The sequence below is a fragment of the Amphiura filiformis genome, chromosome 8 (genome assembly GCF_039555335.1).
Source record: "Amphiura filiformis chromosome 8, Afil_fr2py, whole genome shotgun sequence".
Lineage (NCBI taxonomy): Eukaryota > Metazoa > Echinodermata > Ophiuroidea > Amphilepidida > Amphiuridae > Amphiura > Amphiura filiformis.
In genome coordinates this window covers 64,335,824-64,363,607 of record NC_092635.1, presented here as the reverse complement: position 1 = coordinate 64,363,607, position 27,784 = coordinate 64,335,824, and the positions used below count along the sequence as shown (strand labels likewise).

Below are 27,784 nucleotides of genomic sequence, written 5' to 3'. Positions count from 1 at the left end.
TCCAAGGGGTTAAAACATGTTCTTGGTATGTACAGCTACCCCCATCTTAAAGCCACTTATTTATGTTTATAAAAAAATCAATAACATTAGCAACCTGTTTTGTGTAATCTTTCAGTAACCAAAACAGAGACAGATTTAAATGAATTAGACGAGGAAGTGACCAGTCTCCAAACAGTCCAAACTGAAACGGCACAAATCCGTGGTAACATCACATCCAAAATGGCCATCCTCAGAGAAAAGCTTAGACAAGCCCAAGAGAGAATCGCCAACACCAAACAACCAGTGCGTTTCACTGGTCAAAGTTCCATCAGTGTCAATCATGAAGGCGAAGACACGTCACTCTTCAATGAGCTGCAGTTGGAGTTCAAAGCCGACCAACGAGATGGATTGTTGTTCTTTGCTGAGAATGCAAACACAAATGCCTTCATCAGTTTGGAGATTGTGACTAGCCAGTTGATCTTTAAGTTTAATGTGCGTGCTGATGTAGTAGCTATTCAGAGTCCAATTCAGGTGTGCTGCGATGGAGATTGGTATAGAGTTCTTGCTACAAGGTAGGTATTCCACAAGTAGAAAGTTCTGCCACCCGTGGCAGTGGCGTACTGTGGCCGCTTCTCCCCGGGGGCTGAAGAAAAGAAAAATTTTGCCACCCCTTCATCAACAGCCGAAAAGGTTGACCCAATTTTTTTTCGATGATTTGAAAAAGTGAAAAGCAAAAAAAAAAAAAAAGGTTTATAGGTGCATAGTGCCATTTAAAAAAAAAATTTTATACTTTTTTCAAAATTATTCTGCCCTTTTTCTGTAATAAAATCTTTTTGTCACCCCTTTTTGGCTGCCCCCCTGGGGGGCTCCTGCCTCCAAAGTCACCCCAAAATATGCCACCTGTGGAACACACAGTATCTATGTAATATACTTGTAGAATAAAAGTATTGTTTTGAGACCCAGCCATGTCTCTATTGCCTGATATATAACACAGCTAGGGAATAGCATGCAAACATAATGCTATATCCTTTGAATATCAGGCAATACTTTTATTCTTATTCTTAAACAGAGCACCCGTAAAATCATGTTTGCATGTCATATATGACCACACTTTATGGTCATTTTTTATCAAGTTTGAACAGTCACCTCCGTGCATGATGCAAACTAATGCACTGCGCCAACACACAAGATCACTGCATACGAGGGGGTATCAAAAAGTTTTAGAAATCGCCCAGAAGTGAAAGAGCTATATCAATGAAATTTTGTCAGTGCAATCACCGGTCCTTAAGTACACTATGATGCAAAAATGGTCTCATAAGTATGTTTACTTTTTTTTACAGGCGCTAGATGTCAGTACCTGCCTATGTAACCGCATAACCAGCAAAATGGAGAAAATTGAAGCATGTAGCATGATTAAGTTCCATTTTAAGGGTTAGGCCTACAGTGCCCAAAAAATTCATTTTCCAAAAAGCAACAGTGCCAATATCACAATCACCACTGAAGATAACTTTCACTTCATCATCGATTTTCTAGGCACTGCAACCCTTCAAATGCAGGATCTTAATAACGCTGCTTGCCTCAATTTTCTCAATCTTGCAGTTTATGCGCAGTAACTGGGGCAGCAGGTTATTAGCCTCTAGCGTCGCCTGTAAAAAAAGTAAACATACCTATGAGACCATTTTTGCATCATAGTGTACATAAGGACCAGTGATTGCACTGACAAAATTTCATTGATATAGCTCTTTCACTTTTGGGCGATTTCTAAAACTTTTTGATACCCCCTCGTACATACCATGTTACAAGGAAAAATGACAACAGTTTAAGAATTGTGGATACTGCATTGGTCTATGGGAAGTAGAGTTAATAAACACAGCCAATTAAAACAATCGCCACTAGTTCCATCCCCATTTAATCAGAGTCTGATAAGTTTATGGCAAAATAATTTATTTAATAATTTTCTAACAAGGTCCAATTTGCCCTAAAAAATTGCTGTGCCTTAATTGAAGGGCTACAAATAGTAAATGGAATCAACATGGCTTTTACATTTCAGATACGAAGACGAAGGTCAGTTAACAGTTGTAAAGCTGTCAACTATGGGTGCCTCTGTCAACCACAACAGCAGTGTCAATACATATGATAAGTATTTCACATTTGCTGAAGGTATTACACCTTTATTCGTTGGTGGATTGCCGCAAAGCTACAGGGTAAGTAGATAAGTTCTCAGAGCAGAAAATTATTAAATACTTAGCTGTTATTTTGTTTGTTGTCAATTTTAAGATTGAATACTTACAATCTTTTAGATACAAAAAGAAATTTTCTTGTTAGTATTCCGAAAAATAGATCGATCACCAGAAGCATGTTGCTCACAATAGATTTTTGAAAGGTTAAACAATTGTGACACGATCTGGTCCATGGGGGCCATAGGAGGCATTTTTGAAAATTGAGTTACTGTAATTATTACATTATACATAAAATTGGCTATCATTTACTGAAAACACCAAAGGTCTAGCATACTTGGTTCTAAAGTTCTAAACTTTTCTAAAAGTTCTAATTTTCTTATGTATTTTATTGTTTTTCACTCCATATTTTTACCTTTATCTCAGTTTCAAATTTGCCGCCTTTGGCCCCCATGGACCAGATCGTGTAACAATTAAAAGTTGTAAAACACTTGTGTAATGTGCTATTGAAGTTGATATCCATACAACCCCTATGGAAGACATTACCTTGCACACAGGGTGTTAATTTCAAATTGGAGTTACCTGACTGGGTGGCTTTATTTGCAATCTACACCCCCCTGTCTGGGAGATTTTAATCTCCCACACAGGGGTGTCTTCCATAGGCAGAGCTGCCAACCCTTCTTGATCCTGCAGAAGACTTCCTCATTTGCTGACAATCTTCTGTCTTCTGCATTTGCAGCCATCTGGCTAAATCTTCTGCATTTACAGCCATCTGGCTAATCATAACAAAATTAATTATACGCCCACTTGTCTGTCCTTTTGCAAAAAAAAAAGGTGGAATAGCTTTGGAAAGGCATTTTTAAGGGTCTCAAAAAGCTATCTTCCAGGAGCTTTCGGGGGCGCTGATCCCATGCAAGGGCTGCTGCCCTTGGTGCAAGATCACCACATCTGAAGCTTTTTTGACACTTCACAGAAATCTTCTGCATTTACATATTCCAATGTTGGCAGCTCTGCATAGGAGGTTTCTTCCATAGGTGGTATAAGGATTTCAACTGGCAATTTTTTACTATGAAATTCAACTTACTTATCTTGGGATATGTCTTTTGTGATGTTATGCTTTACTGTGTAAATGAAGTTGTCTTAAAGACAGTGAGGTATTACAGGCCTTTGTGACTTGTTTCTTGTTGTTGTGGTTTGGAAAATAAAGTTGATTTGATTTGATTTGATTCGATTTGATTCGATTTTAGTTGAACCTAACCAGCCATTCTAATGGACAGGTAAAAAAAAACAATTTTACAGCATATTATGCAAATATATAACTGCACTTGGAAAATTTTATAGCATATTATGCAAATATAATGATAACTGCACATGGAAAATTTGGTAGCATATTATGCAAATATGTAACTGCACATGGAAAATTTGGTAGCATATTATGCAAATATGTAACTGCACATGGAAAATTTTACAGCATATTATGCAAATATATAACTGCACATGGTAAATTTTACATGGAAAATTTTATAGCATATTATGCAAATATATAGCTGCACTTGGAAATTTTAATAGCATATTATGCAAATATATAACTGCACATGGAAAATGTTATAGCATATTGTGCAAATATATTAACTGCACATGGAAAATTTTATAGCATATTATGCAAATATATTAACTGCACATGGACAATTTTATAGCATATTATGCAAATATGTTAACTGCACTTGGAAAATTTTATAGCATATTATGCAAATATATTAACTGCACATGGAAAATTTTATAGCATATTATGCAAATATGTTAACTGCACTTGGAAAATTTTATAGCATATTATGCAAATATATTAACTGCACATGGAAAATTTGATAGCATATTATGTAAATATATAACTGCACATTGAAAATTTGACAGCATATTTATACCCAAATATATAACTGCACATAGAAATATTTTAAATTAGCCAGGTGGCAGAATTTTCAATTTTATTTTGTTTTAAGTACAATTATGCAACAAGTACATTGTGTGCAATACCGTAAAAACTTGATAGCATATATGTGCTTTTTTGACATCTTTTGGCATTTTTATACTTGTTTTAGACAAAACATTTCTGTTGGGATAGCACAAAGCATTATATAAGCCCCCCCAAAAAACCTTGTTTTGTTACCCTTTTGTGAAATTTTTTTTCGGATAGGGTTGGGGTCATGTAAAAGCGAGGAAAGCACATTGTTGACTGTATTTTCTATTCAGCTTGGTTTCAGCAACAAGTCAGATTTTTAAAAATATTTGTTAAAATTTTGACATTTTACCCAAGCAATGGTGATTTTTTCCCAAATATGTTTTTTTCCCCAAATGTTTTAACTTAAAAAAAAAATCCAATCCATGATTTTTCCAAAATTGGGTTTGTCAGTTAAAGGCAACACAACAGGTTTTTTTTGTCTTAATTACTGTTCCAAATTAAAAAATCCAATTATGCAAAAAGTCAATTGTATGTAGTATTTTATGTAGTATGGCATTTTTATTAACTTATTTTGCACAAATTCTGTTTTCTACAGAGAAAGCACATGGTATTTATATAATGTCTGACTGATGTCCTACTAGGACACAGCAGATAGGCCAGTAGGCCACCCCTCTCTTTATAGCATTTATATAATAATCGCTATTTCATATTATTATTGCATGTTGCGCACAACTTCATGGATACCAATAATGCAAGTGTGTAATGTAGTTCTGTTCTATGATGTTTATTTACCACAGGTGGAGTTACTGAATAGGGTCAACCAGGTAGCCATTAGTTAATTGTATCACTATGGACCACAATGACCTCATCCCAAATGCATAGTTCAATAACCGCAATTAAACAATCACAGTGCAAAAGTTTCAGAGTATGAGTTTGTGTACCTAAAATTTTCAAAGGTCATTCAATAAATATGTAAATGTAAAAAGAACTGTGCCTTGATAGATGAGTATGTTATGGACCCTAGTGTATGACAGTATATAGTTTGACATTTTGTGTGTGTTTTGTGGCTGTAGGGCTATTCTAGTTGTGAAATCTGTATACCCTTTATATGGAAGACATGACCTTAAACTTCCACACAGGGAGTTCAAATGGAGTCACCCATTCAGGTAACCCCATTTGAAACTACCTGTGTGTGGGAGATTAAGGTCATGTTTTCCATAAGGCGTATGGATTTCAACTGGAATAGCCCAGTGCAGCAGCATTTTGCCACAACAATTTTCGGCCACAGTAAACATGTGTCCCAGCAATCAATGTCACAAAAAAGGAAAAAAGAGCTATAGTTTGATCAGATTATAATAGGTGAGAATTGTTAGGCATTTTATACAACTACTGCCAAAAATGTATAGGACTCAGTGGCGTAATTAGGGTTGGTAGCACCCGGTGCAAGAAATTGGCGCCCCAACCCCCCCACCAGAGAATATCTTAGACGCCCCACCCGCAAATTCTTGAAACAATTGCGCGCATGAAATTTTGGACAAATAAGGCCTACCACTAATTAATTTTGGATACTAGAAATTGAATATCGGTCTAAAAATGTTCTTTCAATTGATTTATTGCTGAAATGCGCGCAAAGCGCATCAAAATTTTGACTTTCATCGCTTGGAGGGGCGCTGAATTGGTCAATTTGGCACCCACCCCCAAGGGTGCCGTCAGGGGCACGTTGGCCCCCTAGTTACGCCACTGATAGGACTTGAATGAATAATTTGTGATGTTTCTGGCGAGATGTCACAAGACAATTATGTAATTAAATTATATAGAATGATATTAATCTGCCGATTACGAGCTGATCAAACTATATATAACCATTTGAGTGGACAATTGCAGCAAGCAAATGCCACAATGGAAAATGCACCATTTGTTGCAATGGAAAAGCACAGATTTCAGACTATATACTGCTGTATGGAGGATGCAGGAGAGATTTATGGCAAGAATTGTTTTAACTTAATTTTCACCATATCTTGTATGAAGTAAGAAAAAAATATTGTCTTTTTTATGCTAAATGTTTGAACCCCCCCCCCCCCCTAATTATCCCAGAAGGGGGCACTCGACTTTGAAAGTGATGGGGATGTGCGAACAGCAATTCTAAACTTGGGGTCTTTCGGTGAGAGCCTAGACACCGAAAAAGGGGGGGGGGGGTCTTTCAGTGAGATAGCGCCAAAAGAGGTTGTCTTTCCATGAGACTGGGGAAAATCTTACCAAACAAGGGGGTCATTTAGTGAGACTGGGAAAATTTGGGGTCAAAATATAAAAGTTGATACAAAATTTGACAAATTGGGTGAGAGGGAGTTGAATAAAACAACAAAAGGGGTCATTGGGTGAGAGGGAGTTGAAAAATGGGGGTCAATGTAGCTGCACATCCCCGTCACCCATTTTTAGTGCCCCCCAGATTATTATAATAGAAAGCCAACACTCATACTCATAAGTAAAGGCAAAATTCTAGTGACTACTCTCAAAACATTGAAAATAAAACTATGCTGAGAGTAATTTTAAATTAGTCTTCAACACTACTTGTTTATTTCGCTTACTGGGTGCGCATTCGAAGATTACCTCGTCGTCAGCTAAGGTTGCTAGCTCTGACGTGTACTGGTAATTTAGTATGGTGGCCAAACAAATGTGGATGAAAAATCAACATTAGGTGTGATTTTTTTGGTTTAAAATTTGTTTTATTGTGATGGTATATGTGACACGATCAAGGGGAATGAGTCGGATGTCGCTAATATTGATTTTGAGATATTGGCAAAGAAAGTGTAAAAATTCTTTTGTTTTATATTGTTTTCAGCGATTGATAAGTTAACGTAACTTCGCAAAGAAAAGACATATCAACATGGGTTTTTCAGTTTTTGAAAGCTCTAAATGTCCTTTTTAGAAACATATAAAACTCATTTTTGACCAGGGTCGACATGCGACTCATTCCCCTTGATCATGTCACATATCTGGGTTCTTGTGCCATCCTTTTCCAAAGATAGGTACTTATTTGTTTGTCACTTCTAATGATAGATATGGTGAACATTAAATTAAAAATCAAAATACCAAATCGTCCTGCATTCTAGAAGGGACATGCCAAGGTTTAATTAATAAAATTGTTTGCCTAACCACTCCAATAATTGCAAAATGTGATAGTCCAATGAAGTCCACACTCCCCTGTGGAAGATTTAGTCTTCCACAGAGGGAGTATGGATTTTTTTTTAAATAGACAATTGGGCAACTTTCATTTGAAATACTCACTCCAGCTGTGGAAGATAGGTAAAGCCATATTGTTGGGGGAGGATGTGTTTCAAAATAGTTAACCTCTGCCAATTCCACCTACTCCCTCTGTGGAATACTTTTCTTAACTCCCTGAGCACTACCTGCCGATCTAACATTGCCTCTGATTGGTCAGTTAATTATGTGATATCTTCACTTTAATCACCAATCAAAATGGAGCTTTGGAAATAATTCACCCCAAGTTTTTGTGTGGTGAAATGTTTCTAACAATGTTGCTGATTGGTCCAATCGATAATGAAAACTTCTTTTTGGCCAATCGGCAGGTAGTTCTCATGGGGTTAAATCTTCCACAGGGGTGGGGCAGATTTTCAAATAGAATAGCCCAATGAGCACAAATAACTAGAAAATAAATTGTTCCCTTGTTTGGAAAAGTAAATTAAGGTGGTACTACACCCCTTGATAAATTTGTGACTATTTTTGAATTTGTCTGAAAGAATAATAACACACTGGGAACAAAAGTTATGTATATTATAGGGGCAAGGCATCCAGTTACTACACTGGAATTTCAGTGACTCAAGACAAGCAGTATGTTATTTATGATAAGAAAAGAGGTACCGCAAGAATGTGCCTCATATCTTAACATATATATTGAACCACTTGTCTTGAATCACTGAAATTTCAGTGAAGTAATTTGATTCCCTGCCCCAATAATATACATAACTTTGTTACCTGTGTGTATTAATTTGTGAGAAAATGCAAAATTAGTCACAAAATTTATCAGGGGAGTACCGCCTATAATTACAACGAAAAATAGTAATATAATATTCATATTCATCCATATCATAACAAAATTGAGTTGTTATTAACACCAGTGATCTTGCTCTTGTCCTATACAGTACTGAAGTGATGACGTCACAGAAAACTTTTTTGCATTTCAGCATTTTGAATACCATGTATCAGTTATGAACAGTTATGAACCAGGCCAATTTACACTGATTTCAATGGGGCTAATTAGGTAATCATGCAGCCATATCTCGGGCCCTCATGATCCGATCCCCACCAAATTTGGACTGTGGATGTTTTTCATCATGTTCTACTGAAATATGGTCATGAAAATGCTGAAGTGCAAAAAAGAAAATTTTATGACGTCACACTTCAGTATTCTATAAATGACATTTTCTAATCTGTATTTCACAATTTGTTTCCTTAACACATTCAACATCTAACTAACTATACAGGTTGTCCCAGAAAAAAACCAGGTTGAATGAATTTAGATATAAGTCGAGAAATAGACATTGAAATTAAAAATATAAAAATCAACGCGTAGCTCATTTTATTGTACATCATTATATGCAAATTTTATTTGATTCGGTTTACCGGTTGCGAAGAAATGAGGGATCACATAATGAGCACATCAATGCAATTCATTCCAAGCTTGGCCTACAGGCACTTTTTTATACTCACTCCACCTTTCCCAAAGTTTGTGTATCTCATTTAATTTAGTCCTCTTGCTTATTTTATAATCCAACGGTATAATGTTATTCATGCTTTCACTGAAGGTGAACAACCTGAATATAACAGGGTAGTTGAATTATACTAAGCCAAAAAAAAAACTTATAATTTTTCACAAGGTCATATCTTAAAATCCTCTCCATAAAATGAACAAAAATTGCACACAGGATTACTTCAATACTCTACTCTAAACACATGTCAGTAACCAAGCAGTTGTCCAACTGACACAACAGTAAAATGCACTGACACGGAACAGCTTCCGGATCATATTCACAGGCGAATAATTGGAACCCAGCCAAAGAAATCTGTTGCGCTGTGAATGTGGTCCAGGAAGGTGTTGCATGTCAGTGCATTTTGCTGTTGTGTCAGTTGGACAACTTCATAGTTAGTGACATGTGTTTAGAGAGAGTATTGAGGCAATCCTGTGTGTAATTTTAGTTAATTTTGATAGACAGGATTTTAAGATATGACCTTGTGAAAAAATTATAACTTTCTTTTTTGGCTTAGTGTATAAGAAAATGAACATGGGTTCTTGAAACAGTCATTTTTTATGCAATATGTTACACTAATTGTCAAAAAACCAAGAAAGACATGATTAAGTGATGAGGCTATGGATTCTTATTTTTGATACTGTGCAATATTATGTTAAACGTTTTTGTTTAAAGTTAAAACTTTTGCATTCAATATTCATGACGATATTTCAAGCAACATTTTTTCCAAGAAAACTTTGATTTTTGCAATTGGAAGCTTCCCAGCTTTACTGAATGTTGTGCAATATTTTATATTTTAACTGCAGCCAAAAATGACAAAGTGCTTACAGCTTTATGTGTGATTTTAGATATCATGCAACATTTTAAAAGATGCAAATTTTGCATTACTATTTCTTGAAAATTTTCCAAAAATGTTAATGTGTGAGAAAACTTTTTATTCAGCTGGAATTCTTTATGCAATCATATTTTATGCAATAACTATATTCTGAAAAAAGATATTCTCGTGCAGTATTTTCAAATTTGAACAAATAAACCTAATTAAATGTTTTGCAAGAAACAGGTTATTTAAGACAACGAAAAGGATTTCACCGCACAAAATATAAATCCCATTGACATGTAAACCACTAGTGTACATTGTATTAAATGATCTTTTTTTTCAAACTTGGAATGAAGTGAATGACGGATTTGTTGTGTATTCGCTCATTTCTTTGCACTCAGTCAACCGATTCAAGTAAAATTTGCATATAAGATGCAAAATAAGCAAAATGTTTTATAAAGTTTTGGATTCTGATGCCTATTTCTCAACATATGTCCAAATTAATTCACCCGGTATTTTTTTCTTGGGCACCCTGTACATGAATCATTTATCTGAAGTATATTGGGACATGTCCAGATGTGGTTTCACTTTCAATAACCTTATAGATTTCATTAGGAATATGTTTTTATAATATAAGATCGTGTGTTTTTGAGTTGCACCAATCATGGTGGGCATTGTACAGGTAACACAACTTTTAAGTTGACATTTCTAAACTTGTACGACGGGAAGCCTATAAAAACTTACTAATTGTTATGAACTCCTGCCGTAAAAGTCTATCCATGCAACAACAACTTCTTAGTTCTCCCTAACAGATGTTTGAATAAATCAATATATCTTCAACCAATGTTGTGCATCTTCAGTGTTAAAATCGTGCAAATTCATCAATGTCGTTACAAGTTTCAAGAAGTTGAACAAAATTTGACCATGTTTTAAAAGTTGCAGTACACCATATTTTAAAGCTGGGAAACCATTCATCTATCTGCTGTTTTCCTGGATTTTTAAAATTCAAAAACCTAGTTGTAGAATGACCTGTTATGGACATTCAGTGAGTGTTAAAATCATACAAATCTATTGATGCTATCATCACATGTTATGAGCAGTTGAACATAATTTTACCATCTTCACAAGTTAAAAAGTTGTACGACAGTGCATATTAAAGGTAATTTTCAGTCAAGGTATTGATCTGAAAAGAAATTTTCTAAATAGATGAATGACTTTTGGGCATTAGACATGTTAAAAGATGTTTAACTGTAACTTTTAAAACATATGGTTAAATTTTGTTCAACTGGTGATACTTGTGATAGCATCAAGGGATTGTATAACTATATCTTTACATTTGTTTTGTAATTTGATAAAAAAATATTGGGGGAAGTTGTGTTACCTGTATATTGGATTGTGGTGGTTGATGTGTTGTGCAGTGCTTTGATGTGTGTATACTTTTACAGGTTTTGAGTGTTAGGCATGGGAGTGCAACATACACACAGGAGTGCAATGTGTAGCACACCTGGTATTTTCAAAACTCAAACCCTGACTTTTACAGCTTTGTAACAATGAAACAGCTGTAGAGAATCAAGTCGACACAGCCAGATTCCTATCAGTGATATCAACTAGCTGAGTGCTAATTCTCTCATGTAACCCTGGGGTACCTATAATAGTTTCCATCAAAGAACTTTAATTTTGCTGGCAGTCGTGGGCCCTAGCTGGGTCACACAATGTTAGATACTGATCATGACCTGATTTTTTTTTGGATGTCCTTTGTCTTGTGCTCAAAAAGAGGCCCTGCATGCTTGTGTATTGGCTCCAAACAAAGGATTTGAACCAGTGTCCTTCACCCTAATCATGGCGCAGTGCAGACCATTCAATCAAATGTTGTCATCAACATATTTGATCGTAGTGCATTTGTTATGTGTGTGAGACGAACTGTAGGCTCTGGCTGTGTATATTTGATTTGCTATGCTGGTTTTATATTTTTGATCTATTTATATTTCAATACTTTTAATGTTATTTGGAATTTCAGACCACCAAAACATTGAGTACAGACTTCGAAGGCTGCATTGCTAATGTGATGTTTGGCAATCAAGAGTTTGACCTGTGGCGACCTAATAATTTGGAAGGATCCACTTCATGTTGTGAGGGACCCAGTTTGCCTGAAGGACCACAACCTGACATCATTCCAGGGCTCAGATTTGCTGGATTTGGTTATCTGGAGGTATGATTTTTTTAAAGGTTGCAAATAAGAGCTCTAGAATACCTAGGACCATTGTGACTAATCAGTGGGCTCTGTAAGAATGATGCATTCAAACATACAAGCATATCTAGGGTTGAGTGCTAAAATTGACCTGCAAAGATATTACTAAACACTTACAAAACACATAAATAGTTTTCATCTAAGGAGACAAAAAAGACGTTCTACTGCCCGACTAATTCAGAAATTGCATGATTTTTTTGTTGTATACATGTAAAATCTGCCATATTTTTAGCAAAAGTTGATTGATTATTACTGAAAAAAAACACACAAACGAAGCGAGAAAAATATTAAAACTTTTTAGAAATTTGTGTGATATTTTAGGTTCATTTCAGATATTTGCAAAAAACACAATCCTGTGACCGACCTACTTGAAAGGTGTGTCCACCCATAAATATGAGAGTAATAGGTACATGATATTTTTATCATGGGTGAATACGTTCAAATGTTATCATAAACACCTGAGCACTACCTGCCGATTTAACATTACCTCTGATTGGTCAATTATATGATATGTTCACTTTAATCACCAATTAGATTGGAGCTTTGCAAAAAATTCACCCCAATTTTTTGGCATGGTGAAATTATTCTAACAGTGTTGCTGATTGGGCCAATTGATAATGAAAGCTTCTTTTTGGCCAATAGGCAGGTAGTTCTCATGGGGTTAAACAATACATACTAAATATGCAAAATGCATGTGATATTGTTACAGGTGAACCAGGACACCTTTGATGTTTACAACCAAGCAGCTGTGTCCTTTGAATTCCGCACCTTCCTGCAGGATGCCGTCCTGTTCCTAGTCTCCAGAGTGGATCTCATCTCTTACATTGGTGTCTATGTAAACGAAGGCAAAGTAGTGTATGAGATGACAACGTCAGGAAATGCCAAGTATACCATAACAAGCCTGGGGGATTATAATGATGCTAATTGGTATAAGGTGGGTACTGGGTCTGGCCGGTTGGGTTGCAGGAAATGCCAAGTATACTATAACTAGCCTGGAGAATTATAATGATGCTAATTGGTATAAGGTAGGTACTGGGCTTGGCCAGTAGGGTTGCAGGAAATGCCAAGTATATACTATAACTAGCCTGGAGAATTATAATGATGCTAATTGGTATAAGGTGGGTACTGGGTCTGGCCGGTTGGGTTGCAGGAAATGCCAAGTATACCATAACTAGCCTGGAGAATTATAATGATGCTAATTGGTATAAGGTGGGTACTGGGCCTGGCCAGTTGTGTTGCAGGAAATGCCAAGTATACTATAACTAACCTGGAGAATTATAATGATCCTAATTGGTATAAGGTGGGTACTGAGCCTGGCCAGTTGGGTTGCAGGAAATGCCAAGTATACTATAACTAACCTGGAGAATTATAATGATGCTAATTGGTATAAGGTGGGTACTGGGCCTGGCCGGTTGGGTTGCAGGAAATGCCAAGTATACCATAGCTAGCCTGGGGAATTATTATAATGCTAATTGGTATAAGGTGGGTACTGGGCCTGGTCAGTTGGGTTGCAGGAAATGCCAAGTATACCATAGCTAGCCTGGAGAATTATTATAATGCTAATTGGTATAAGGTGGGTACTGGGCCTGGCCAGTTGGGTTGCAGGAAATGCCAAGTATACCACAACTAGCCTGGGGGATTATAATGATACTAATTGGTATAAGGTGGGTACAGGGCCTGGCCAGTTGGGTTGCAGGAAATGCCAAGTATGCCATAACTATCCTGGGGAATTATAATGATGCTAATTGGTATAAGGTGGGTACTGGGCCTGGCCAGTTGGGTTGCAGGAAATGCCAAGTATACCACAACTAGCCTGGAGAATTATAATGATGCTAATTGGTATAAGGTGGGTACTGGGCCTGGCCAGTTGGGTTGCAGGAAATGCCAAGTATGCCATAACTATCCTGGGGAATTATAATGATGCTAATTGGTATAAGGTGGGTACTGGGCCTGGCCAGTTGGGTTGCAGGAAATGCCAAGTATACCACAACTAGCCTGGAGAATTATAATGATGCTAATTGGTATAAGGTGGGTACTGGGTCTGGCCCGTTGGGTTGCAGGAAATGCCAAGTATACCATAACTAGCCTGGGGAATTATAAGGATGCTAATTGGCATAAGGTGGGTACAGGGCCTGGCCAGTTGGGTTACAGGAAATGCCAAGTATACCATAACTAGCCTGGAGAATTATAAAGATGCTAATTGTTATAAGGTGGGTACTGGGCCTGGCCAGTTGTGTTGCAGGAAATGCCAAGTATACCATAACTAGCCTGGAGAATTATAAAGATGCTAATTGTTATAAGGTAGGTACTGGGCCTGGCCAGTTGGGTTGCAGGAAATGGCAAGTATACCATAACTAGCCTGGAGAATTATAAAGATGCTAATTGTTATAAGGTGGGTACAGGGCCTGGCCAGTTGGGTTGCAGGAAATGCCAAGTATACCATAACTAGCCTGGGGAATTATAAGGATGCTAATTGGCATAAGGTGGGTACAGGGCCTGGCCAGTTGGGTTACAGGAAATGCCAAGTATACCATAACTAGCCTGGAGAATTATAAAGATGCTAATTGTTATAAGGTGGGTACAGGGCCTGGCCAGTTGGGTTGCAGGAAATGGCAAGTATACCATAACTAGCCTGGAGAATTATAATGATGCTAATTGGTATAAGGTAGGTACTGGGCCTGGCCAGTTGGGTTGCAGGAAATGGCAAGTATACCATAACTAGCCTGGAGAATTATAAAGATGCTAATTGTTATAAGGTGGGTTCTGGGTGGAGAGAGGCAGTTGAGGGTTCATAACACAAAATAGCTTTCCATAGACTTTACATGCAAAATAGGGGTTAACATCATCTTATTCAGAACAAAATTCTGCATAACATATCTGAAAATGACACATTTTAGGTCTACTTTTTGAGAAAATTAGCGTTATATAAAGAGGCCAGATTTTCCCGTGTTTACATCCGACTGCTAACCGCGTTTTGACCTTGTGTGTTCATGCGCACATATCGAGTTTTCTTTTCAAATTTGCAGAGACCACATTCACAAGTACTTGTAAGCCACAATTTTCAACACTAAAATGGTTAATATTGTACCGATTTTGCACAATTTTGATACAAAGTTGGGACTATAGGCGTGATAAACTTTTGCCGGAAACCGCTTCACAGGCGGATTTAGTGGTATGAACCCTTGAGGTGAAGGACCTTGCCTATGTGCATAACACGATGGCACTACCAGAGTCAAACCTTGACCATGTGATCAAGCCAGTGTCCATCCGCCACTATATTTTACCATCAACATAGTATCCATTTGTTATGGTAGGTTAGACATTATTTTGTGGAAGTGTCATGCAATTTCTCTAATTATAATATTTATCAGGTTTGTGACAATAATGTGCTTTTGCAGTATTTCCCTCCCATTATGTAATTTCAGCCATTGTTTCATTTCAGTCACCATTAATTCAATATCAGACTAAAACATACACAGAAAATGACACTGATATCAAAACACATAGAAAGAAGCAACTGAAATAACTCTGACATGGTTATTTTGTTATTCAGGCGTGCAAAGACCATTTGTCCATGAGCACTGAAAAATGGATGGAAATACCTGTCCAAATCATGGACCTGGTATTAATCACACAAAATAGTTGAACTTTAACCCTAACACCCCAAATTGACCTTTTCGGTAAATCCCATAAGCCTTTGCGAGTACACCTAAGAACTCGTCATTCTGTGTCACGCCACTCCGCGCCGATGCGCACGTCGTTTATCGAACATCGTTACTGCGCATTGCAACTCGGCGTGACGTCAAATGACGAGTTCTCAGGTGTACTCGCAAAGGGTTATGGGATTTACCGAAAAGGTCAATTACCACAAAATACCACGATGAAAACCACTGCGCATGCGTGAATCCCAGGGTCTGCGATGACGCAATCACCCTAAGTGTTTAAATGCTCACGGAATTGCTGCCCGAGGCAGAGTTACCCGTGTAGCTACCGGTCCGTGATCATGTGCTTAGCATGCGGGGGGTCTAAGGTTCGAAGTCCGGGGGTGCCAAGTGACTTCTTTGTTCATCTTCTCTCCTTTTTCGTATCTTCTTTAACTTCTGATATCAAAAAGCAGGGTTTGGTGTTAGGGTTAATCATTTTCTTCTGTTCTAATGGTGTTCAGCATTAGATTTACAAAGTTTTAACAGTGAATGCAACATGTTTTATTTTCTCAGGTTTACATATCCTTCAATGAATCTCAACACAATATGGACATCTACAATGTGAGTGATGGAGACAGTATGTTGGAGAGTTTCTCTCAGAGAACACTAGCGCCATTAAGATTCTCCAATTTGCAGTATTCACCTAAGATCCTATTAGGAGCACACATATCAGCGCTACCTCTGTTGCCAGGGACATCACCGACACAATTTACGTAAGTAGTACTTATTTAGAGGAGCTAGGGGGTTGAATGACCGCACCCCCACACTCTAAAGCATTTTCCACCCTGATGTGGCAGTGACGGCCATACGCATTTCGTTGGGCTCGGCTACAAATCGCTAGTGTTCGCTGAAAGCGTGGTGTACACACGCACATGCGTAAAGGCACCGCATAGATCCGTGCGTGAAAAAGCTGTCTCAACACTTTGACGTCACTGCCACACCAGGGTGCAAAATGCTTTAGCTATGGAGTTTCACACCCGTAGTTCAATCCTCTTATGCAAAAGCCAAAAATGTGACCGTCCACCACAAACCGCTCGTAAAGTCAGCAAATTGTATTTTGAGTTACAGTGCAAAATGTGTATCAAGGTTCAATTCATCTCTTTTGATCTATTCCACAAGTTAATGAAGAATGCGGCTGGAAATTTTATTAATAATGGGTTATTACTCAGAAAATCAAAATTGCAAATGAGGAACATGTAATAATGACTTAGGCAGTTTGGTTATAAGGGTGATGATAATATTGTGGACTTGGTCATTGCTAATGCTTTTATGAATTGTGAGTATGTGACATATTCTCTCACATTTTGTTTCAGACATGGTCCCAATGGCTTACCATTTGCAGGTGCTATAAATAATGTGATGATGTCTAATGGCTCATCATGGGATCTTGAATACAGAGTGTTAACCAATGACACTGTACAACAGTATCTAGGAGTCTCCTTTACTGGTGTTATAGCTCAGGTTGGTATGTCACATTCAAACACAAAATAGTAGACATATAAGGGCTCTGTTTGTTTTCTTGATTCAGCAGAGGAAAAAGCAGAATACTTGACACTATTCCACCCCGTTTAAAACCATATTATAATATTTGCTGAGGAAGACACCCTCAAGCATTCCTCGATGATAACTTTATAAAATAACAAACTTTATCTGGCGAATGGGCTTTACCAGATGGCCTATGGGCTATGGATTGTGTTAAGTGTCATTAACTTGTCGGCAAAATGGTTATGAGATGGGACTTCTCTTGCTATACTTGCAATTATTTTTTCTTAACAACTGATTTTTTATTCGGGTGCGCCGTAGGATATCACATTACCGGTGCAGCCGGTCAATGTGTGAAAACTACAGTACTGGTGCAGCCAGTCAGTGTGTGAAAACCAGTACTGGTGCAGCTAGTCAATGTGTGAAAACTACAGTACTGGTGCAGCCAGTCAATGTGTGAAAACTACAGTACTGGTGCAGCCAGTCAATGTGTGAAAACTACAGTACTGGTGCAGCCAGTCAATGTGTGAAAACTACAGTACTGGTGCAGCCAGTCACTGTGTGAAAACTACAGTACTGGTGCAGCCAGTCAATATGTGAAAACTACAGTACTGGTGCAGCCGGTCAATGTGTGAATACTACAGTACTGGTGCAGCCAGTCAATGTGTGAAAACTACAGTACTGGTGCAGCCATTCACTGTGTGAAAACTACAGTACTGGTGCAGCCAGTCACTGTGTGAAAACTACAGTACTGGTGCAGCCAGTCACTGTGTGAAAACTACAGTACTGGTGCAGCCAGTCAATGTGTGGAAACTAAAGTACTGGTGCAGCCAGTCACTGTGTGAAAACTACAGTACTGGTGCAGCCGGTCAATGTGTGAAAACTATAGTACTGGTGCAGCCAGTCAATGTGTGAAAACTACAGTACTGGTGCAGCCAGTCCACAGTACTGGTGCAGCCAGTCACTGTGTGAAAACTACAGTACTGGTGCAGCCAGTCACTGTGTGAAAACTACAGTACTGGTGCAGCCGGTCAATGTGTGAAAACTACAGTACTGGTGCAGCCAGTCAATGTGTGAAAACTACAGTACTGGTGCAGCCGGTCAATGTGTGAAAACTACAGTACTGGTGCAGCCAGTCACTGTGTGAAAACTACAGTACTGGTGCAGCCAGTCATTGTGTGAAAACTACAGTACTGGTGCAGCCAATCAATGTGTGAAAACTACAGTACTGGTGCAGCCAGTCAATGTGTGAAAACTACAGTACTGGTGCAGCCAGTCAATGTGTGAAAACTACAGTACTGGTGCAGCCAGTCAATGTGTGAAAACTACAGTACTGGTGCAGCCAGTCACTTTGTGAAACTACAGTACTGGTGCAGCCAGTCAATGTGTGAAAACTACAGTACTGGTGCAGCCAGTCACTTTGTGAAACTACAGTACTGGTGCAGCCAGTCAATGTGTGAAATCTACAGTACTGGTGCAGCCAGTCAATGTGTGAAAACTACAGTACTGGTGCAGCCAGTCAATGTGTGAAAACTACAGTACTGGTGCAGCCAGTCACTTTGTGAAACTACAGTACTGGTGCAGCCAGTCAATGTGTGAAATGGTCTGAAATGACCATTTCTCACACAGGGGAGAGAGGGGATTCGAAATAGGTTCAAAACTATATACAAATAAAATATCATATGGTGAATTTTGAATAACTGGTTTTATTGGTGCGAAACATGAACCAGTGTCCCAGGGAAATTTGATTGAAGCCCCAGTTGGTATGCCACTGAGTTCAATCTACTTTATACTGTAAAGTCATAATAACAAGTACCTGTTTATTCTCTTTTTGTACAGGTGGCACCTGGTATAGCTTTTAAAGGAGCTTATGCCTATGCCAAACTAAAAGTGCCAGACCTCTTGAAGCTTACTCAGACAATTACCTTCTCTTTCAAAACATTTGATCCACATGGTATTCTGGCTTACAGTTATGATGGGCAGAGTTTTGTAAGTATTAATGATTTAAATGGAAAGAGAGCGATAAAATCTAAACCATCGTGTGATGCTGGGACTGTTTGTGGTTAGTCTGTATAGTTCATGCTGTAAATTCTGTCGATAATAATGGCCGCCCATCCACATGGATATCGTGAAACCAGTAATCAATGTTCAAAAATGTGGTATACTGTATGGTATATTGACAGCATTTAAGGAATAGTTTGGTTGAAAAATGGTGGGGGCATTTATTAGAGGGAGCTTTATATACAAAGAATAAGGTATACTACATTAAGAAATGCTTCACAATGGCAGGGAATAAAACCAAAAGAGACACAAATAATATGTGTGGAGATCACAGACTAATAATGTTTAAATAGAATAAAGAGCTTAGGCAAACTGACATAGAGGTAAACACAACTTGAACAAATGTTAGAATAAATCGGTTTAATTTCAAGTGATTTCTGAAATTCCAAAACAGTTGTAGAATATGACATGTTGGGCATCTCCAGTGTTAAAGTCACATGCACTATAGTACAAGCACTGTAGTACATATAACTATTATAAGTATCTTCAACTGCTCATAACATGTAACACCATCAATAGATTTGTATGATTGTAATAATAAAGATGCACACCAACTTAGTTTTAGAATTTTAGGATGTTATTGATTTCTTCAAACAGGTAAACCACAGATGAATGAGAGTTTTAAGGGGGTACTACACCCCTCGATAAATGTGTGTCTATTTTTGCATATTTCTCAAAAACTAATAACACAGTGGTAACAAAATTTATGTATATTATTGGGGCAAGGAATCCAATTACTACACTGGAATTTCAGTGACCCAAGTCAAGCGGTTCTTTATTTATGATAAGAAATAAGGTACCGATAGACACATGGTAGAGTAATATAGTAAAAGCTTAAATTCATATCATTTCTTCTCATTCTATAGTCATGTAAATATTATTTTAATAACTATAAACTATTTTATTGAGCAAAAAATGAAGTTACCATCATAAAGACTCCCCTTATTCTAAAATAAACAATACTTGTTTACATCTTTTTGCCTTCTGATGCGAGTACTGCAAGTGCGTGTGGGTATTACACACTATAGGTCTACACATACAACACGCACCTTTACAAGCATGTTACATGTTTTCAATACTTGTGATACCGTAGGGTCTTCAACGGCTTGATAGAAGACACCCAAAATCATACGACTATCCGATCAGGTTATGTGTCCACGAACTCAACTAGACCATCAGCTCCCACTGAATAAGAATACACTTCCAACCATATCTCAAAATTAGTTTTACATTATACCAAGCATACATGATTAGCATCATCCATGCATACATCACACATATCCCATGTAATTACATTTCAAGATAATATTTTGTGTCTTTGTTACAGAATAAAATATTCTATGTTGTGCTCTACCATGGTAATCTCTTCTTACAATACAACATTGGCAATGGCCAATCACAACCATTACAGACTAGGGGTCTAAGGCTTAATACGGGACAATGGCAGACTGTATCCATCGACTTCTCTGGCATATCGTAAGTGTGGATTTATACATGTATAGAGGCTATGCAATACGATGTTACTCATGACAGAGTCATCCTCACACACTGGGAATTCCCCATGATAATACAATGAAACCGGTATTAATTATGAATGGTTGTGGAATCGAACTAGAGACCAGTCCCTCTGTCCTCCAACACCTGGCATTTCAATTATTATACCATTTGAGTCATGTGAGACTTGTGAGTTGCTTTATTACATAGCCTATTCGTCTATTTGGTATGATTAAGCTATAGATGTTGACCTCAGTTTTATTTCTCCATGATTGTCTGTGCCAAAGCTATTAACCTCATCTATGATGGCACTAGACCCCAGAGTGAATTAACCCCTTGGACACTACTGGTCATCTAACAGCATTTCTGATTGGTTGATAACTTGAAATGCTCATTTCAGTTGCCAATTATGACTAGGCTTTAAACAATTTATGCATTTGCAGATGATCTTTAATATCAATACCTTCCTTGATTGGTTCAAAATTGGACATAATATACATTATGGCCAATCGGCAGGTGGTTCTCATGGGGTTAAGCTATGGAATTACATTTATTGCAATGAAGTTGAAGAATATTGATAGAGCAGTTTAATTTTGGGATAACATAACAGATGTGATTTCTTATCTGTGTTACCTAGCTGTTTAAATGTGTAACTAACAAGTCTCTACTAATGTGTGTTGACAGAGCATCTCTGACAGTGAATGACTTGCCAACCATATATGGTAATCGGCAGATCGTACCTAGAGGCATTCCAATCACAGCCACTAATAGTTATCTATACGTGGGAGGTGTACCTGAAACTACACCTGTTCTGCCTGGTGGACAATATCCTGTACGAAATTCCATCAACAGTGGCATTAAGGATTTTGCAATTAATGGAGTGTAAGTATCTCTGTCCTGTACATTTGTAATACAGTCTGCAAAACAATTAAGGTACCAGTTATTGTTACCCCTGTATATCCTAAACATAGGCAGATATGTCATAATTAGAGCCAAAAACCAATAGCTGTATCTTTCAGCTTGGATTTAAGACCCCAAGGAAGATGCTAATTCAAAAGTTGCAGTTTTGCTCCATTACATGCCCTATTGATTTGTACACAAAACGTTCTGGAACAAGAGAGCCCTGTGCTTCCATTGATTAGCACATTAAAACTAGTGCCGTGCTTTCCATTTATAAGAACATGAAAGGGCAACTTTTGATTTTGTTACTTCCTTGGGTTTTAGATCACAGGGAACAGGTATAGAGGCCATCAGCATGACATCATCATATGCCGCCATCTTGTGGGTACACGCTGTGATGGTCGTTTGATCTCCATGCGTGAACAGCAAAATCACTGTGTTGATGCGCAATAACAGTTGAGTGGCAAGATGCGCCCTGCGCGTAGTGTCCGACGCATGAACACACAGATCATTTGTACCCACAAGATGGCGAAAGGCTGACGGCTTCTATTGGCTGCTGGTTTTAATTTTGCCATATTTATCTTTGTGTAGGAGATACAGGGGTGAACATAACTGGTACCTTAATTATTTGGCTTATTGTATTTGGAAATTGATAGGTAAGTTACTTTGTACATGCATCAATCATGGACCATATGATATGATAAAAGTTCCTCACAGGACATATCATAATTAGAAATAAAACTTTTTTTTTACAAAATGTCAGGTTTTTAAATAATGAAGATTTAATCTTGGGTCATGTTCTTTTAACCTTACACACTTGTAGAGCAGTTTTGCACATCTGATTTCTGAATACTAAGCTTGCAGAGAAGGTCAGATCTCTCTTGCTCGGATTAATGCGCACACCCTGTTAGAGAGCGACATAGATGTGGCTTTGTATTCCCTTTGTGATAAGTGTCAAATGTAGCTTTGATATGTAATGAGCCAAGCCAATCACCAGTGTGCTGAGATGACCAGGATCCCACTATCCGTATTTACGCTGCATGCGTGCTGAAAAGAGAAACAAATGAGTGTGATGGTTAATTGGAGTGAAAGATGAATTGTTCAATTTCACTTGCCAATATGTGATGCGATCAAGCCAAATCAGTCGGAACTCAGAAATATTGATTTTGAGATATAGCCAAACAAAGGAAATTTTTCCTTTTGTTTTGGAAACTCTTAAATTGCTCATATCTTTGGAACTGGTTGTTCAATTACAATTTCAATGGGGTTTTCTGCAAAATCCAGCTTTGTAAATGCTTTTTACTATCCTATAGGAAACTGAAAATGTATTATGGCCGAGTTCCGACTGATTTTGCTTGATCGCATCACATATGGTTTGTGTCTTGATGTGGATCACATATTTTCTAGGAATTGGTCACCAACACAAGCCAAGGAAGATCTGAAAAGTGCCGGCTCCCTGAATACAAATTATAGTGTAGTTATTATTAAGTGCTATGAATGTACAACATGTTGTGAATGTAAAATGTGTTTTTTGTGTGTACTACAGTATAACACCGTTTACCATTGAATTTGTTATACAAGTAGAGACCTTGATGTTTGTTAGAAAACCTACCACTAAATGCTTTAATGAAACCTCTTGAAATGACCACAATTTAGATTGGTTTTGGTTTTTATAACCTAATAATAAAGGCAGATCTTTTGTTGTATTTTAATGTGCTAGGTTTGTTCATAATCACTATAAAATGATGATTACCAATAATTTTGATAGAATCTGTACATATTGACCTCAGCCATTGAAACATGCAGAGAGTTTATCCTTCTTAGTATCATTACCTAAAATTGGCTATTTGGGCTATTCCAGTTGAAATCCATACACCCCCTAAAGAAGACATGACCTTAATCTTCCACACAAGGGTGTTAGATTTCAAATGGGGTTATTTGAAATCTACACCCCCTGTGTGGGTGATTTAGGTAATGTCTTTCCTAGGAGGTGTATGTCTTTCAAATGGTATAGCCCATTGTGTTGTCAGTGGTGGTACCAGGAATTTTTTTTTTTTTTCGGGGGCATTGGGGGCAAAGTGAATTTCAGGGGCCAAATTGACAAATTTTGTGCAAAGTTCACACAAAAGTGAAAAATTACGTTTTGCCTCAAAACGGGGGGGGGGGGAGAAATTCCCCCCTTGACCCCCTCCCCCGGTAGCGCCACCACTGATTGTTGTAACCAACCATTGTCCATCATATATCCATTCAGGCTCATCAATTTCAATGATCCAGAAGTAGTTGTTGCTCAGCTTGGCATGGATCTCTCCGGGATAACTCCAGAGACTGTCACCTTACCACCACTCCCATACCCAACCCAACCCCCACCGGATGATGAGACACCCCCTGCTATGTCTTGTGCTGCACCTTTCCCTGTTTCAACTAGCCAGGATGTGAGATTGGGGCGGGTACCACGTGGCTACTTGGCATATGACTTAACGGCAGCTGAAAGAGCCAATTTTCAAAATAGGTAAGTGAAATATATAGGCTGAAATGAAAGCCATCATTTTTGTTTCCTGTATAGGTGGAAACCAAGATGTCAGATGCATTTTTTCCACTTCTTTATTATTCATTAAAGCAAAATGTGCGATTTGCATTACAAACATATTTTTCCCCCGCATATTGTTGGTTTTCGATATCAGAACATGTCCTCTTTTATAATAAGGCCAAAAAAAAAAAAGGTTTGTCTTAAATTCCTATTTCAAAACGGCTGCATCCATCTGCGTTGTTGTATAAATGTATGAAAGAGACTAAATTGCCGTTGCATGCATTGTAGGTGTATATGAGACTATATGATACACGAATGCGGTAGCAGTCATCTTTACATGTGCGTGTGTATCTATGTTCACTGAAAGTTGCTGTGCGGGTGACGTTGATGGCAGCCATTGCTAGATATATTGTTAACATGGGCAATCTTTTTGAATCATTTTACAATCCAAGTCATCCAATGTCTACAGAGAATGTTTCTTCCAAACATAAGTTATGTGGAAAAGGAAGGAATATGCCATCTACGGATCGTAATTTTATTGAGCGGTGGACAAAGATGGATTCAGAATCGCTCGTCTCGGAAAGGAGAAAATCATGCACGTTTGTAGTGTAGATTTTCAGCATTGCTCTTACACTTACAGTGGATTGTATAACATTGTACATAAACATTTAATAAAACCTCTATACATGCTTTATTTTAGATTCTGCTGTATTCACTAGTATCTAAAAATGTATGTATAGGTTTTATTAAGAAGATGCGCAAACTGAAATATATTGATGATACAAGAATGTGATCTACTGTTGATATTGTTCAAAAATCTCAAACTTTTTAATTGTCTCCCTTTTGAAAAAAGGAAATGGAAAAACAGAAAAGTGACACATACCTACAAAATTGTGCTCCCAAACCCACAAGTGTAAATTCATTAAAAAAAAACAGTAATTGGCAACAAATAGTGTGTAACAGTGGCATAATTTTGTTTCTTCTCTCATAGCTTTATAATCAATATGGAATTCCGCACCGTATCTTCCAACGGAGTGCTGCTGTACGTAGCTGATGCAGTAACCAATGTGCGCCAGTTTATGGCACTTGCACTGTTAGAAGGCAAATTGCAGTTTTCCATTAAGACAAGTACGCAGCAGAGATACAATATTACCACAAAAGCGAGATATGATGATGGCTACTGGCATGAAGTAAGTAAAACATTGTAGTGGTATTCACAGACATTTTTTGGGGTTGAATCTATGTATGAGGGGTGCAAACCTGATTTTCAATATACCAGTAGGCAGCTCTTTAATCAAGAGATTACCATACAGATCATAAACAAAATTCTTAAAGTGGCACGCAGAATCACCTGACTCAAAGTCGGAAATTTAGACATTGTTTTATACGAGGGTCATTCAAAAAGTTCTACCTCCATCGTTACATCTCTGTTATCTTATGTGCTAGGAAATAAAAATTACCCATGATTATTCTCTTAAATCTTAGCTACAAAATAAAATTTATTTGATTAAAATTAGATTTTTGGTTAAGAGTTGTTGGTTGAAACAAATACAGATTTAGTACATCAGAAATGGTCTGAACAGAAAGGCTAATTTTGATTAAATAGGTTGCCCACATCTATGTGGAAATTGTTACAGAATTCTGAAAATGATTAAAAATTTTTTTTTTTATTCAAATAATTTAATCAATATTTAATGCTTCCAGATAGCACAGTTTTATTGGGTATAGTGTCTTTTGCATAATAAAAGCCTTCAAAGCCCTTCATATTGGGCTATTCCAGATAATATCCACACTACCCCTGTGGAAGATTATGGAAATATCTTCCACAGGGGGAGTATCGCTCATTCTACAAAATCCGGTGCCAATCCACTAAAAAAATCGAAAAAATAAAAGTTGTTCAAAAAGACCTGCTTTTTGTGTTTTTAAAAGTAAATGTATCACTACTTTCAGATGTAAAAAATTGCCAACACCACTTGCATATTTTTCTTTCAGGAAGTCATGATGTTTTTTAACACTAAAACTCAATGTAATGTGAGCTACGTTACCGACTATAAAATGGACTGGTTTTACTCAATCCAAGGTCATAAAAAGCAAATTAAAGATCACTTGAGTGAAATGTAAAACAGATTTCACCATTTCATAGAAGTTTTGAAGATGCTTAAATGAGTGTGTAACGTAGCTCACAGTAACGTAGTTCACTGGTTTTAATGTTTTTAATGTGATTTGCGAATGTTAGAATGTTATGTCGGTTAATTCTAATATAAATGGGGTTCGAACACTGGTAGCTTTCACATATTATTAGGAAGTACATGTAATACAAGTGCATACTATAGAATCCTGGTAACGTAGCTCACCAATCTTAATTAACATGGTCAGTCGAAATTTCAATGTTTACAACAAAAAAAAAAAAAAAATGCTACAGCATCACGATTTTTACTGTGATTTTTAAAACCTATGAGTGTTTCCTTTCAAAAACCGCAAATTACAGTGATACCTCTGTTTTACTTCTTTCCAATAACGTGTGTTAAAAAGGGGTAACGTAGCTCACAGCGTTTGGTGGAAAGTGCAATTTATTTTAGAATTACACAAAGACATTTTAATCACTAAAAAATAATGTTGATAAACAATATGATGGTGCGTTATCTAATTAAAAAACAACAAATATGTAAAGAAATCGCATTTATTCAAAGAAAATATTCAGGGTTAGATGTGACACTTGAGCTGTGGAAACGCATTTTTAGCGATTTTTGAGCCTTTGCAAGGGTTAATCAGGCTGAAGAAAGCAGTAAAGTATGGAAAACTATATATGTCTGTGTAGATCTCGTTGAGTTCTACCAGAAAAACAGGATATTTGATGCCCTAAATGCTCGACAAAGTTTTTGTGGACCAAAGAATGGAAAAAAGGCTATTGGCACCGGATTTTGTAGAATGAGCGGTATGAATTTCAAATGTAATTGGTTAGAATTAATCATTTTGAAACCCATACTCCCCCTGTATTGTGGCTTTATCTATATCTTCCACAACTGGAGTGAGTATTTCAAATGGAAGTTACCCAATATTGTCTATTCTATCCAAAATTGATACCCCCTCTGTGACAGACTTTAACTAAATCTTCCACAGGGGTAGTGTGGATTTTAAATGGAATAGCCCATTTACCCTTTGATCAGGTGTGCACTTGTTGGTTCAAGTCATTGGTTCATAAGTTTAACTCAAATAAGTCGTATTCACAGTTTTTGTATTTTGTAACTATATACAAGGTTATTAACACACTGTTCATCTTATTTCCACGTCAAGATGCATCCATTGCTTAAAAGAAGTACATAATTACGAATTAGGCTTAAACAGCCATGTTGGCTTTCCTCAATGCAAACTTTTTAGAAGTTGTTCATATGACGTATCATCCCGTAAATATGGCGGACTACTCAAATGCATCCATCAAAAGCATGATTGCAATCTACCGCGACATTTCGTCTCACACGTCGGCTGTATTCCATAGTATACAAATATTGACTGCTATGAGGGGCATGGTTAAAATTATAGGCCCAAGGTGATCTCAAAACTACGCCTCGGTCATAGTCATGGTTTTGAGATCACCGCAGGCCTATAATTTTAACCATGCCCCGAATAAAAAGCAGTCAATATTTGTTTTATATACCAAATCTTAAGATTCTT

General features: G+C 37.4%; 1 protein-coding gene across 1 annotated transcript in view; it reads left to right on the top strand.

The window, feature by feature from the left end:
• LOC140158409 (laminin subunit alpha-1-like) overlaps window positions 1–27,784 on the top strand; it is a 161,869-nt gene that overhangs the window by 115,008 nt on the left and 19,077 nt on the right. Inside the window, 12 exon segments of the mRNA XM_072181501.1 lie at window positions 116–551; window positions 2,030–2,183; window positions 3,404–3,433; window positions 11,714–11,905; window positions 12,654–12,878; window positions 16,162–16,361; window positions 16,962–17,109; window positions 18,970–19,119; window positions 20,519–20,667; window positions 21,370–21,567; window positions 23,837–24,094; window positions 25,104–25,302. Coding sequence (XP_072037602.1) covers window positions 116–551; window positions 2,030–2,183; window positions 3,404–3,433; window positions 11,714–11,905; window positions 12,654–12,878; window positions 16,162–16,361; window positions 16,962–17,109; window positions 18,970–19,119; window positions 20,519–20,667; window positions 21,370–21,567; window positions 23,837–24,094; window positions 25,104–25,302 — 2,339 coding nt within the window.